Source organism: Thermobia domestica, chromosome 7 (assembly GCF_964235325.1).
Source record: "Thermobia domestica chromosome 7, izTheDome1.hap1.1, whole genome shotgun sequence".
NCBI lineage: Eukaryota > Metazoa > Arthropoda > Insecta > Zygentoma > Lepismatidae > Thermobia > Thermobia domestica.
The window spans coordinates 163241908-163253906 of record NC_137460.1 but is presented as its reverse complement, the minus strand read 5'-3'; the positions used below and the strand labels follow the sequence as shown (position 1 = coordinate 163253906).

At 34.6% G+C, this 11999-nt stretch overlaps 1 protein-coding gene across 1 annotated transcript; it reads left to right on the top strand.

Moving 5' to 3' along the window:
• The first annotated feature begins 844 nt into the window (after positions 1-844).
• On the top strand, positions 845-10221 carry LOC145690553 (uncharacterized). Its single transcript, XM_081765545.1, has 2 exons — positions 845-4391; positions 7268-10221. Exons 1-2 carry the CDS (start codon positions 3050-3052, stop codon positions 7456-7458), a joined length of 1533 nt encoding a protein of 510 aa, XP_081621671.1. The 5' UTR covers positions 845-3049; the 3' UTR covers positions 7459-10221.
• The last annotated feature ends 1778 nt before the right edge of the window (positions 10222-11999 follow it).

Genomic DNA, 11999 nt, shown 5'->3' with positions numbered 1-11999 from the left:
GCACTACAGTATTTTCACACACTACAAAGTTCACACACGCTAAATTCATACAATATTCACAGCGATATTCCATGTATTCGATGTCCAATCGAATATACAACTATTTTTGTTTCTTTCTTTACAGTGGAAACATATGTCAACTATTCCTCATAGCTCTCTCCCCCTTCTAACATCAAATAAAAGAATCAGCATAAATTTGGTTTATAAATAACTGTTATACTTTTTTAAATGGTCAAATCAATATTTATTAGTCCTATAAAATAAACAATGCTATATCCTTTTCTTAAAATAACCATATTAATTGAAGTTGTGAATGATGGGTGGGTTAAGAGTAGCTGAAAGGAACAGCAAACTCCCTCACATTGACAGAAAGCGCGCGCGTAGTGGAGTGGAAAATTTAGATTTTAAACAATACTGAATGTCTCAAACGTTTCCTTCCCTGTCAGAGGTGCTATACCTGCTTCCCCCTCTTGCGGCGAGAAAGAGGAGGAGAGTAGGGGAGTTTTCTTGTTTTCCTATCAACTAGTTTGAGATAGGGTTTAGTAGTCTGGAATGGAGGTTATGACCAACGCTATCTACTGAGTATATTAGAATGTATTTTGGAACAGTACGTCCAATGAACACTACCGAATTTGCAATCAATCCACGTGGAAACAAAGCATGTGTGTTAAACTTTCGACATTATCCCAGATGTGTCTCGGAGATCTACAGTTCTACTTGAAATTTAGTATGCTATCCATTATGAAAGTGACATAATGAATGTTTAAAGCATCCTCTATATATTCAAATAGTTCTGAAAAAAATATGTAAAAACAAACGTTATTTCTATATTACTGTTGGATTTGTGGAAACAGAACTTTATAATGTTGGGTTCTTTTCTTACTACGTTTAAATTCCACAGTTTTATCTGTTCTCCCTTTTCTTTTTCTTCTTCCCTCCTCTTCTTTCTCTCTGCCTCATTTATGAATCTCTGTGTAATAGACATTCATTGGTTTCTTTTTTCATTGTGTGTGTTTCAGTTTCCCTCTACATCAACTTATGAATCTTGTTTCGTCTAGGTTTTATTTCATTTTATCGAAACTAATACATGTGTAGTTTGAAATAAGAATTGCGCTCATTTTGTTAGCTAATTTTAGTATAGGAGAGAAGAAAGGAGGAGAGAGAAGGGGTCCTTTTACCTGACACGATTATGGGATAAGAATGTGTATATTGGGTGGCCTAACTGCAGGGCGTTAGGTGTCGCAATTTTTTTGATGCGGAGTGTACAAAATGAAGATCTTCAGGCAGCAATTGAGACAAACAGTGGCCAGACAAGTGAGGAACTGGGACTGCAATTCACTATGAGTGGAAAAACAGTTCGGCAGCACCAACCTAGGAAGCACTACAAGTTGGGTAGATGAGTCCCACACAGGGTGCGAAATCATTTGAAAATGGTGGGGGGGAGAAGTTCAGCAATCCACACTAATGCTTCGTGGAGCCTCCCAAAAGTTGAAATTTTAATGGATTATTATTATTATTATTATTTATTATTATTATTATTATTATTATTATTATTATTATTATTATTATTAATGATAATAATAATAAATGTTCAAACTAGTCGACATTATTATTTTAAAAACCTTTAATGTTATTTATTCATTTAACCAAAATTGATATCTACTGCATTTAATATACACTTCGCTGCGTATGGTTGAAGCATAATGAAAAAAAAAGTCAAACGAGATTGTGATTGTTATCAGAGTTGGAAACATTGAACATTGCTACGAATAGTTAATGTGCTGCCATCTATAAACTTACTTTTGATAAATTGACCTATCGAACCTGGTAGTTTTGCAAGGTAATACGTACAGTCAACATGTTATAATATTGAGAGTGAAATTGTTTCGAAATTGTGTTGGGAAGATGAGAAGTTAAAAGAGAATAGTGTATTGTGGTTTGTATAAGGAAACGGGAGCATTGTGAGTGTGTGATTAATATTCCCTACTTCTAAATTTATAACCTTTTTTTTATTTGTAATTTTCGGTTAATCGACAAGGTGAGTATTGGTCACCCACTTAGGAATGGCCCCGGCTCCTATTAGATCATCTGTGCATGTACTTATTAGTATTTGTTTTGGTAATTGATTTCTAAGTTAGATTTTGAGACTAAATGAAAGCTTCAGATTTAAGTCAAATTATTATAAATTAAATGAGTTGTGAAAGAATAGCTAATTTTCGCATTCCGACATTAAACCGTGATTGCGAGGCAATTTCACCAAGGAATCGGTTTGTTAGTTGTTATTATATTTATATGTTTTCCGTTAAATTATTTGTTATAATAAATTATGTCTCAATTGAAACGATTCCTTCTAATTTAAAAACTGTTTAATAACCCTTTCTCCAAGTCTTGTTTTCCGTAACCACTCGGAAAATGCAGTGCACTTGTCTTATCTTTGACATGATTGCTGCATAGTAATTTTAGTTACCTTGCAAAACTACCGGAAATATTAAGACTTTGGTTAGAAAGAAAGGGATGTATATTATTTTGGAATTGAACCTGAGTACGAAAATTACGAATGAAAGACCAGTCATTAATTGAAAGTGTAATAATACCTTCTCGCTAGTTTTATTTAGGCTTAGTATTAGAAATTATAGCTTTAGGATTTAAACCTGAAAAAAAAAAACATGTCACATAACCTTCTTGAGTGTTTTTCAACGGGTGAGAATGGCCAAGGGAATTCTCTCCTAGTTGACCTTGGCGAAGGGGAAAGAGCGAATGCTTGCGGACACGGGCGAGTAAACGATGACGATTCCTCGCTTGATTTCGCAGGTGTTGTTCTTCCTCCACATCGCGTGTTAAAGCCAGCTGTTAGACCAGCTATAAAATGTAATTTCGATAAGCTTCTGGGTGATAACATGTATAAAGCTATAGAAAAGCAGGTTAGTAAGTTACCTGAAATAGATGGAAGTAATGGCTTTGAAGTATGCAAATTTCTATTAAAATTTGACTTGTTACAAGCCCAACTCGATACTTGTATAGAAGCTTTGTTAGTAGCCTCTCTGAGTAAATGTACAGGCCCAGCATTCGAGGAAATGCAAAGGTTTTAAATATCACCACTGATTGGGAAAGAATTATAACAGCATTTTTAGAAAGATTTGTTACTCCGCTAGTTAAAATGGAATTCCTGAAAATAACGTTGTATAGGATAATGCAAGTAGAGGAATCTCTGGTAGATTTTATTAAGGAAAAATTAAGTGTATTATTCATTTTTGATATGAAAATGTCGGAGGATGTATTAACTAAAACTATTGCTAACCTTGTACCACCTGAAATAAGGGATTTAATGATAATTACTCAAGTTCCCCATACTGAGAAGGCATTAATTGCATTTGCAGAAAGTTACGAAATGATTCGGCGTTACCGGTTGGATTATAAATTTATTACACAAAAGCAAAATCAGAATGTAAAGCCCCTTGGTTATGTTAATGAGAAAAATAGGCAGAGGAATAATTTCAGTAAATGTAATTTATGTGGTCTTAATAATCATTTTTGGAAAATGTGTCCTTATAATAAAAGAAATATTCGTGGAGAAAAAACATACTATGTTAGTGAGGAACAACCTCCCTCCTTATTACAAATGCCTGTTTCGATTTGTCGAGAACTGTACCCCTGTATTATTGACTCTGGAAGTAGTCTGTCCTTAGTTGAAGAACAAGTGTTGGCCAGGATTGAACGTAGGTGCCGTCCAAAAACTAGAGTAGTGAACTTTACCCTCTCAGTCATGAATTCTGAACCTATTAAAATCTCTAAACAAGTGGAACTAATATACTTTATAAATGGTGTTAAGTTTGTAATTTGGTTTTCTGTGGTTCAACATCCATCTTTAAAACTGCTAGTGGGACTTGATTTCCTACAAAAATATAATGTTAATATAAACATTCGAAATCGTGAGTTGAACTTTACGGAACTTAATTTAACCGTAAAATTAACTGAATGGAAACAAACTAGTTGTGAATCCAGTGATCTGTGCCCACAAATTTCTCGTTTTAGGTCTGGTCCTGAGAACTCTGTGTCGCCGCACGACCTTGACGCAGGGGGAGTGGGGAAACCCAGACCTAGTCAGCGAACGATTCAGCCGTCAACCACTTGTCAACTTCGATCAGCTGATTTCCGGAAGAGCGGCCAGTCAGCCCAGCAGTGTTTCCATACACAACGCAGAAGAGCCAAGCGGAATTTTTGTAGGGAGGAGTCCAAAGTTCGGCAACCGAAACCAGGGACCAGCCAGCGATCTTCCACTGTACTTCAGAATCCTGATGTTAGGGGAGGTGAACAGTATCAAGACATTCCAGCTGGAGTACCAATTTCCAATCCTACCATCCATGATATTTATCCGGAGGAAGAAAATACAGGTACAGTAAATCTTCATGAAAATATTTTTTCTGACGATTTAATACCATATGTTGAGAACGTTTTAGACAAATATAAGGACGTTATAAATGAAGAATTAGGAACTGTTAAAGATTTTGTTTATGAAATTAAAATGAATGATTTAACTCCGAGTATAGCTCAACCTTATCCTATGCCACGTCACAAGTTGCGTGAATTAGATGAATACTTGGATGAATTAATTAAGAAAAAGGTAATTGAGGAAGTTTCCAGTTCTGCCTATATTTCTCCCTGTTTCCTCGTTAATAATCGCGATGGAACCAAGCGGCTAGTGGTAAATTATTTTAATATTAATTCAAAAGTGCTTGTAACTGGATTTCCAGCTCCTAATGCTGAAGCTACTATTGCCAATATAGGTAAACATAAGATTTACAGTGTCCTCGACGGCAAGGGGGCCTTCCACCAATTACTGTTAGATGAAAACTCTAGGCAATATACTACTTTTGCTACTCCAACTAGGTTGTTAAGATATTTGAAAATGCCGATGGGTTTCATAAACTCACCATTTATTCTTTCTAGTATCATGAATAAAATCTTTAGGGATCTCTTAGGAGATTATTTAGATATATTTTGTGATGATATTATTATTCACACTGATACTATTGAAAAGCATAAAGAAATATTAGAGCTAGTTTTACAGAGATTACGAAAATGGGGTATCACTATTTCTAAAAGAAAAACTAAACAATGTAAAAATAAAATAAAATTTTTAGGTTATATATTTTCAGGTGGATATATGATGATCGATGATGACCGAGTTCAGGTAATTAAAAATCTACCTCGTCCTAAGAATCGTAGAGCGTTGAGTAAGATGATTGGTTTCTTGTCTTATTATTTAAAATTTGTGAAAGATTATGGTGAACTAATGGGTCCTTTACATGCTTTAAAATCAAATAAAATACCATTTCGTTGGGGAAAAGAAGAAGATGAGATACTAGATCAAATAAAAGAGGCCATTATAAATCATATTGTATTGAAAGTCCCGGACTTCTCTAGTCCTTTTGTAATCCACATAGATAGTAGTAGTAGGGCCTATAGCGCGATCTTAAGTCAATATGATGATGAAGGACGTCTTCGTCCTGTATATTTCTTTTCGAAGATGATTCCATCTAGTGATTGGTCTAAAAGTATTTTTGATCTTGAAATGAAGAGTTTAGTCTATGCTTTAGATAAGTTCGATATTTACTTGCAAAAGAAATTTACTATTTATACTGACAATGCTAGTTTATCTTGGATATTAAGAAATCATAAAAGGCAAAAGAAGTATGGTTCTTTAATAGAGAAAATAAGTAAGTACTCTTTCGATATAATTCACCTGCGCTCTTTCAAAAACCATCTCTCAGATTACATCAGTCGTATGTATAATTATGTAGACTTTACTCCACCCAACAGTGATATAGAAGAGATTAATACTATTAATGAACAGAAGGTCCATCTTTCTTTTGTAAATTTCTGGAGTCATTCCATATTTAATAAACCACTGGCTGAACATCAAAGAGAAGATCCTCAGTTGAAAGAGATAATTTTAGCTTTAGAAAGAAAGGAAAATAAGGATCCTTACATATTAAAAGAAGGTGTACTATTAAAAAGAACCAATGGTAGGAAATATGGTGGTTTACGTGCAGTAATTCCCCATTCTTTGCGCTATTCTGTTATAAAGTATTGGCACGAAGAATTAGTGGGGGGATGTCACGGTGGGATCCAGAAAACTATCTCTAAGGTAGCATCTAGGTTTACATGGGATAAAATGTATGCTGAAATTAGTGACTTCGTGAGACGATGTAAAATTTGTCAAGAGAGCCAAGAACTTAATCGGAAGCCGTATGGTACCTATTATTCTAAGGAGCCTCGATACCCAAATAATATCCTACACTTAGATTGTATGGGAGCTTTGCCTACTAGTAATGGATTTAAATACATTATGATTTTGACAGATAGTTATAGTCGATTTGTAATAATAGAACCTTTAAGATCTCTGAATTCTAAATTAATCTGTTCTAAATTAACTAAGATCTTTCTAACTTACGGGTATCCATTTTCGATTCTGCATGATAATGCGTCATACTTCTGTAGTGAGTACTTTAAACAATATTTGTTTAGCTTAGGTATTAAGAACATCTGTACTTCACCTTATTCTATGTCCTCGAACAGAACTGAGCGTATGAATAAGACGATTAAAGGGATACTCAGATCTTATATTAATAAGAATCATACGAAATGGGCTAACTATCTTTATCAAATCCAATATACTTTGAATATAACTGAAAATTGTGAAACTCAGAAAAGTCCAAGTGAGTTGTATCTTGGGCGTAAAATGTTCAATCCATTAGATGTTAACTGGATTTTAGATTTGGGTATAATAGAGAAATCACAAAATAAAGTAGAGATTAATGATATTATAGTTGATAACATCGAGAAAGCTTGGAAAAGGAGACAACAAGCTTATAATAAAAAGCATGTACCTAGTAATTTGCCTGTGGGAGAACTAGTGCTTGTAAAGAAAATGTTAAAATCATCCTTGGATAAGAAATATTATGCCAAGTTTGATACTAAATATTCCGCTCCATTCAAAATTTTGAATTATGTAACACCCAATACTGTGTGGGTTGAGTTAATTAGTAATCCTGATGTAAAGTTAAAACGTCATGTTCAATTTATAAAGAAGTACTTGCCTCCAAGAAATGTAAACAGTGTTGCACATATTAGTAATAATAATGACTAAACTAAGAAAAAAAAATTGTTCATTTCCAAGATAATGTAAATTGTATATATATTTGTGTGTAGTTTATGTAATGTTTCTATAAGAAATGTACTGTTGTGTATTTTTACAATTCTGCAGGTTCAGAATTATGTGGATCCACTATGTTTGTGTTTGCGTCTGAGACATCTGATTACCTTGAATTTACTGCTTGGTCGAGACAAGGCGATTTTGTCAACCCGAAGGCGAGATATGTTTTCCACTCTTGTCATCTCATGGGTGCTTCCAGTCAATCTGTGGTGGATAAGGAGGAATATCTCATCTTGTTGTGAACATCTACTTCTGGGACTTAAGATAGGACGTCCGGACATTGGTAATCGTGTAATATCTGGAAGTTGTTGGATTACTCTTGGTGAGTCGAACTATCCTTATTTCTGCATGCAGTGATTTGACTTCTACAGTGAATTATATTATTTTTTCATTTCGCTAACCATTGTAAAGAAGCAAAACTTCCCAGAGGGGAGGAACTTAATATGAAGCATAATGAAAAAAAAAAAAAGTCAAACGAGATTGTGATTGTTATCAGAGTTGGAAACATTGAACATTGCTACGAATAGTTAATGTGCTGCCATCTATAAACTTACTTTTGATAAATTGACCTATCGAACCTGGTAGTTTTGCAAGGTAATACGTACAGTCAACATGTTATAATATTAAGAATGAAATTGTTTCGAAATTGTGTTGGGAAGATGAGAAGTTAAAAGAGAATAGTGTATTGTGGTTTGTATAAGGAAACGGGAGCATTGTGAGTGTGTGATTAATATTCCCTACTTCTAAATTTATAACCTTTTTTTTATTTGTAATTTTCGGTTAATCGACAAGGTGAGTATTGGTCACCCACTTAGGAATGGCCCCGGCTCCTATTAGATCATCTGTGCATGTACTTATTAGTATTTGTTTTGGTAATTGATTTCTAAGTTAGATTTTGAGACTAAATGAAAGCTTCAAATTTAAGTCAAATTATTATAAATTAAATGAGTTGTGAAAGAATAGCTAATTTTCGCATTCCGACATTAAACCGTGATTGCGAGGCAATTTCACCAAGGAATCGGTTTGTTAGTTGTTATTACATTTATATGTTTTCCGTTAAATTATTTGTTATAATAAATTATGTCTCAATTGAAACGATTCCTTCTAATTTAAAAACTGTTTAATAACCCTTTCTCCAAGTCTTGTTTTCCGTAACCACTCGGAAAATGCAGTGTACTTGTCTTATCTTTGACATGATTGCTGCATGGTCCAGGGTTAGAGTCCCGTGGGAGCACAGTACCCTAGTATTTACCATTATATTGAAGACTGCATTCACGAAAATGCGGTAGAGATCTATAGGTCAGAAATAATAGTCCCTGAGAACCGATGTCCTAACCAAGCATTAGAACTACTAACTTGAAGCGCTTCACCTGGCCAGCCATAGATCCCCATGAGCAGTAGAGTCAGAGCATAGTTTTTATTATTTATGAAATTCCCGTTTCTTCGCTAAGTATTTAGTATTTCAGTTTGGTTTGGGATAACTTAAAAATAAGAGAAGAAAAAAATAAGAAACTTAAAGATAAGAGAACTTAAAAATAAGAGAAGAAATGGGAACAATAAGCAGTGAATTAATAGAATACATCTCGGGACATGGACCGTATAAATCTCATCTGAGAAGACTTAATATAATTAATGACGATAAATGTACGTGTAATGAAGTACAAACACCAGAACATGTCTTCTGGAATTGCAATAATTATATAACAAATAACAAAATAAGAGAAATAAGAGACCAATTAAAAAGGGATAATATACAAACTTTAATAAACGATAAAATGAAATTAGGAAAATTACAATTTGTTGCAAGACATGTATCAAGAAACTTGTGGAAGGAAAGAAACGATGAAAGAAGAAGAAATTAACAAGACCCACACCCTATATTGTAAATATAAAGAAATAAAGAATTAGAAGAAAGTAAACTAATCAAACAGAAAAAAAAAACTAAGTTCTGATGACAATTCCAGAACTTAAACCTTCACGTTCCTTATTTGTGTTAGTGTATAGTGCCTTGTTTAGTGTTTTGCTAGTGGTGGCAGGATATTAAAATATAACAAGTGTTTTAGAAGAAGAAAGAAAATAAGAAGACTTTACAAAGCTGGTGAGAGAAATTCAGACAGACCAAAACAGTTCTGATGTTGATTTCCAGAACTAACAACGAAAAATTGGAAATCTGGAAGTCCGATTTCCTTTCAAAGAATTTTGTTTTTAGTGGGAAAGACAGGTATGAATAATATCAAGAAATAAATTCATACAGGGGAGATAACTACTTAAAGAAAAAAAAAAAAAAAAAGATCCTGGTAATACTTGTTTAAATTGTTTACTAATTATTTCTTTTCTCTTTTCAGCTTACCTTAACATTTTATGCAAGGTGTTTCCTGCTCATGTATATGTATGTAGTATGTGTGTGTGTGTGTGTGTGTTTGTGTCTTTGTGTATCTTTTCAATTTTTTTAAAAAAGGAAATAAAACAAGAAAAAAGAAAGAAAAAATAAAGAATAGGGCATGATTTAAATTTTGTTTTAGGTATCATGCCAATAAAAGGTAAGCCTCGCCTCACCCTAACTGAGGCCAATCATAAAAAGAGGAAAGAAATCATACGAAAAAAAAAGTAGTAAAGAGAGAATTACGAGTAAGAGGCAGTAGCGTCTGCCATTTAATAAGACCATATGAAATGGCAAAGGCAGGGGAAAGTGGAGGCTTAAAAAAAAAATCAGTTTGGTCGCTCAGATATCCGGTCTAAATAATACTATGTATTTATATTGTATTATTAGCAAGAATATATTATTATAAATAACAAATATGATTTCAATACAAATACTTGATAGACAACAAAAAGGCGTGCTGCCTCAGTGGTTGAGCGCTCACCTCAGGTGCGTGGAATCCCTGGCTGGATCCTAGCTCGCGCCAAATTCTGCTTGTGGTATACAAACAATTGTGTGTGGGTTCTCTCAGGGTCCTCCCGCCTCCTTCCACCATCTTAATCCACCATTATTATCTATCTCACCATGACCGTCTTCCTTAGTTTTACTGAATATTCGTAGGACGTTAAACCTTAGAAAATAAAAGCACAAATACAACAATACGATTGATTTGCTTATTTAAATTTAGTGTCCCCTTTCAGCAGCGAAGCTATGAGATGTGGACTAACAGTTTAATGTGGAATCAGAACCACGGTAATCGTTCAAATTTTTGCAAGGCTCTTCCACCGGGAATCGAACCCGGGACCCCGTGCACCGAAGATGGTGCGCGAATGCTAGCCAGTAGACCAGCGGAGAGAGCCACAATAATACGAGTAATGAATGATTGTGTTACTGTATTTATAGACCTAAAATATAGTTTGCAATAACGTATCTTGCCTTAGAGAAAAAATTTAAGATTAAACTTCACTTTCTTTCCGTGTGTAACGAGAGTTGAACATGTGACGTCCAGAAGAAACCCACGTATGAGCAGCAGTAACAGCATCCCATAATTTTAAAGGAGGTCCACTGAGTTTAATTGTTAATAAAGATTGAAAGGTACTCGCCAACATACGGTTTCTTTCGAAACTTAACACTGAATCCACGTTCACAGGCTGCAGTTGATAATGGCACAGAACGAACTTTCCGCGTTAAGTCTTTAAGAACTTGAAAATCATTTACCGACTTAGAACTTGACTTGTACTCTCTCCATTCTGACACTGTAGAACCCCCGTTTGGTCTAGTGGCTAGCACGCTTGACTTCGGTTAACGTGATCCCTGGTTCGATTCCCGGTGGTGTACAGTTGAACGACCAAAGTGGTCGGATTCCATTATAATCAGTAGGTCCACGTCTCCTTTAGCCTAGCAGGCATAACCGTGGGACGTTAAACTAAATCAAACCAAGCCATTCTAACACTGCAGTATCAGGATTTAATCCAAACAATTTAGCTCCTTTTTATACGTCTACGTTACCGTATAAACCACTCATGTTATTACGATCTTTATTTTCAAACACTGGAAAGTACTTTAGGACATCATTAGAAGGAAACCTTCTTTCCACTTCTTCTACTAAACCCTGGATTACCTGCCCCCTTATTTGATCAAACTCAATATCATCACTCCCTGTATCAGACGCTTGTCTGCAGTGCACTAATACAAAGACTTTGGTAGACATCATCTTTCATACGCATTTCTCTCAGAGCTTGGATTAAAGATTCAATTCTTGCTCTATTTCATTGTACGAAACTGGCTCCTTTTGCATCGTTTTACTAATATTAGACAGAATGAACGCAATATCCAGAAGAAAACCGAGGAATAGAATGTTCTTTTTCTCGAACAGATTTTTTTTTTTTTTTTTAATATACCACTCAGTTTAAAACTATCTCTGTTGAAATGGTCAGCATTTTCATACTCCAAAAGTAGGAATTGCATTATACAAGAAAAATATGTAAAAACTGCAAATAATACATGCTCCTCATTTGAAATCCAACGTATGTGAAACAATCTTTTGATTTTTAGCAGTCCTGCGGCATCTGTGACTGTCGCGATACTTTTAAGTTTTGCAGCTGTATGAAGTTCGCCTAACAAACATTCAAAGTTGTGAACAGCATTCACAACATCAAAAACTCTTTCAGATACAAGATCCATTCGATGTGCCATGTAGTGTACGCTAATTAGGCATTGGTCGACATTTCTTCTAATTTGGGCAGCAACACCTTGTTTCTCCCAGTAAACACTACATTCCCGTCCGAATCCAAATCCAACAAGCTTTTCTTTAAGATTAAAAATATGTCATCTTCGGAAAACGCTTGAATAATTTTCTCTTCA

Bases quoted from the DNA above. Each gene is read 5' to 3' on its own strand.
- LOC145690553 (XM_081765545.1), top strand. From the start codon at position 3,050: ATGTACAGGCCCAGCATTCGAGGAAATGCAAAGGTTTTAAATATCACC. The intron at 4,392-7,267 runs GTACAGTAAATC...ACAATTCTGCAG, and splicing joins TCCGGAGGAAGAAAATACAG to GTTCAGAATTATGTGGATCC.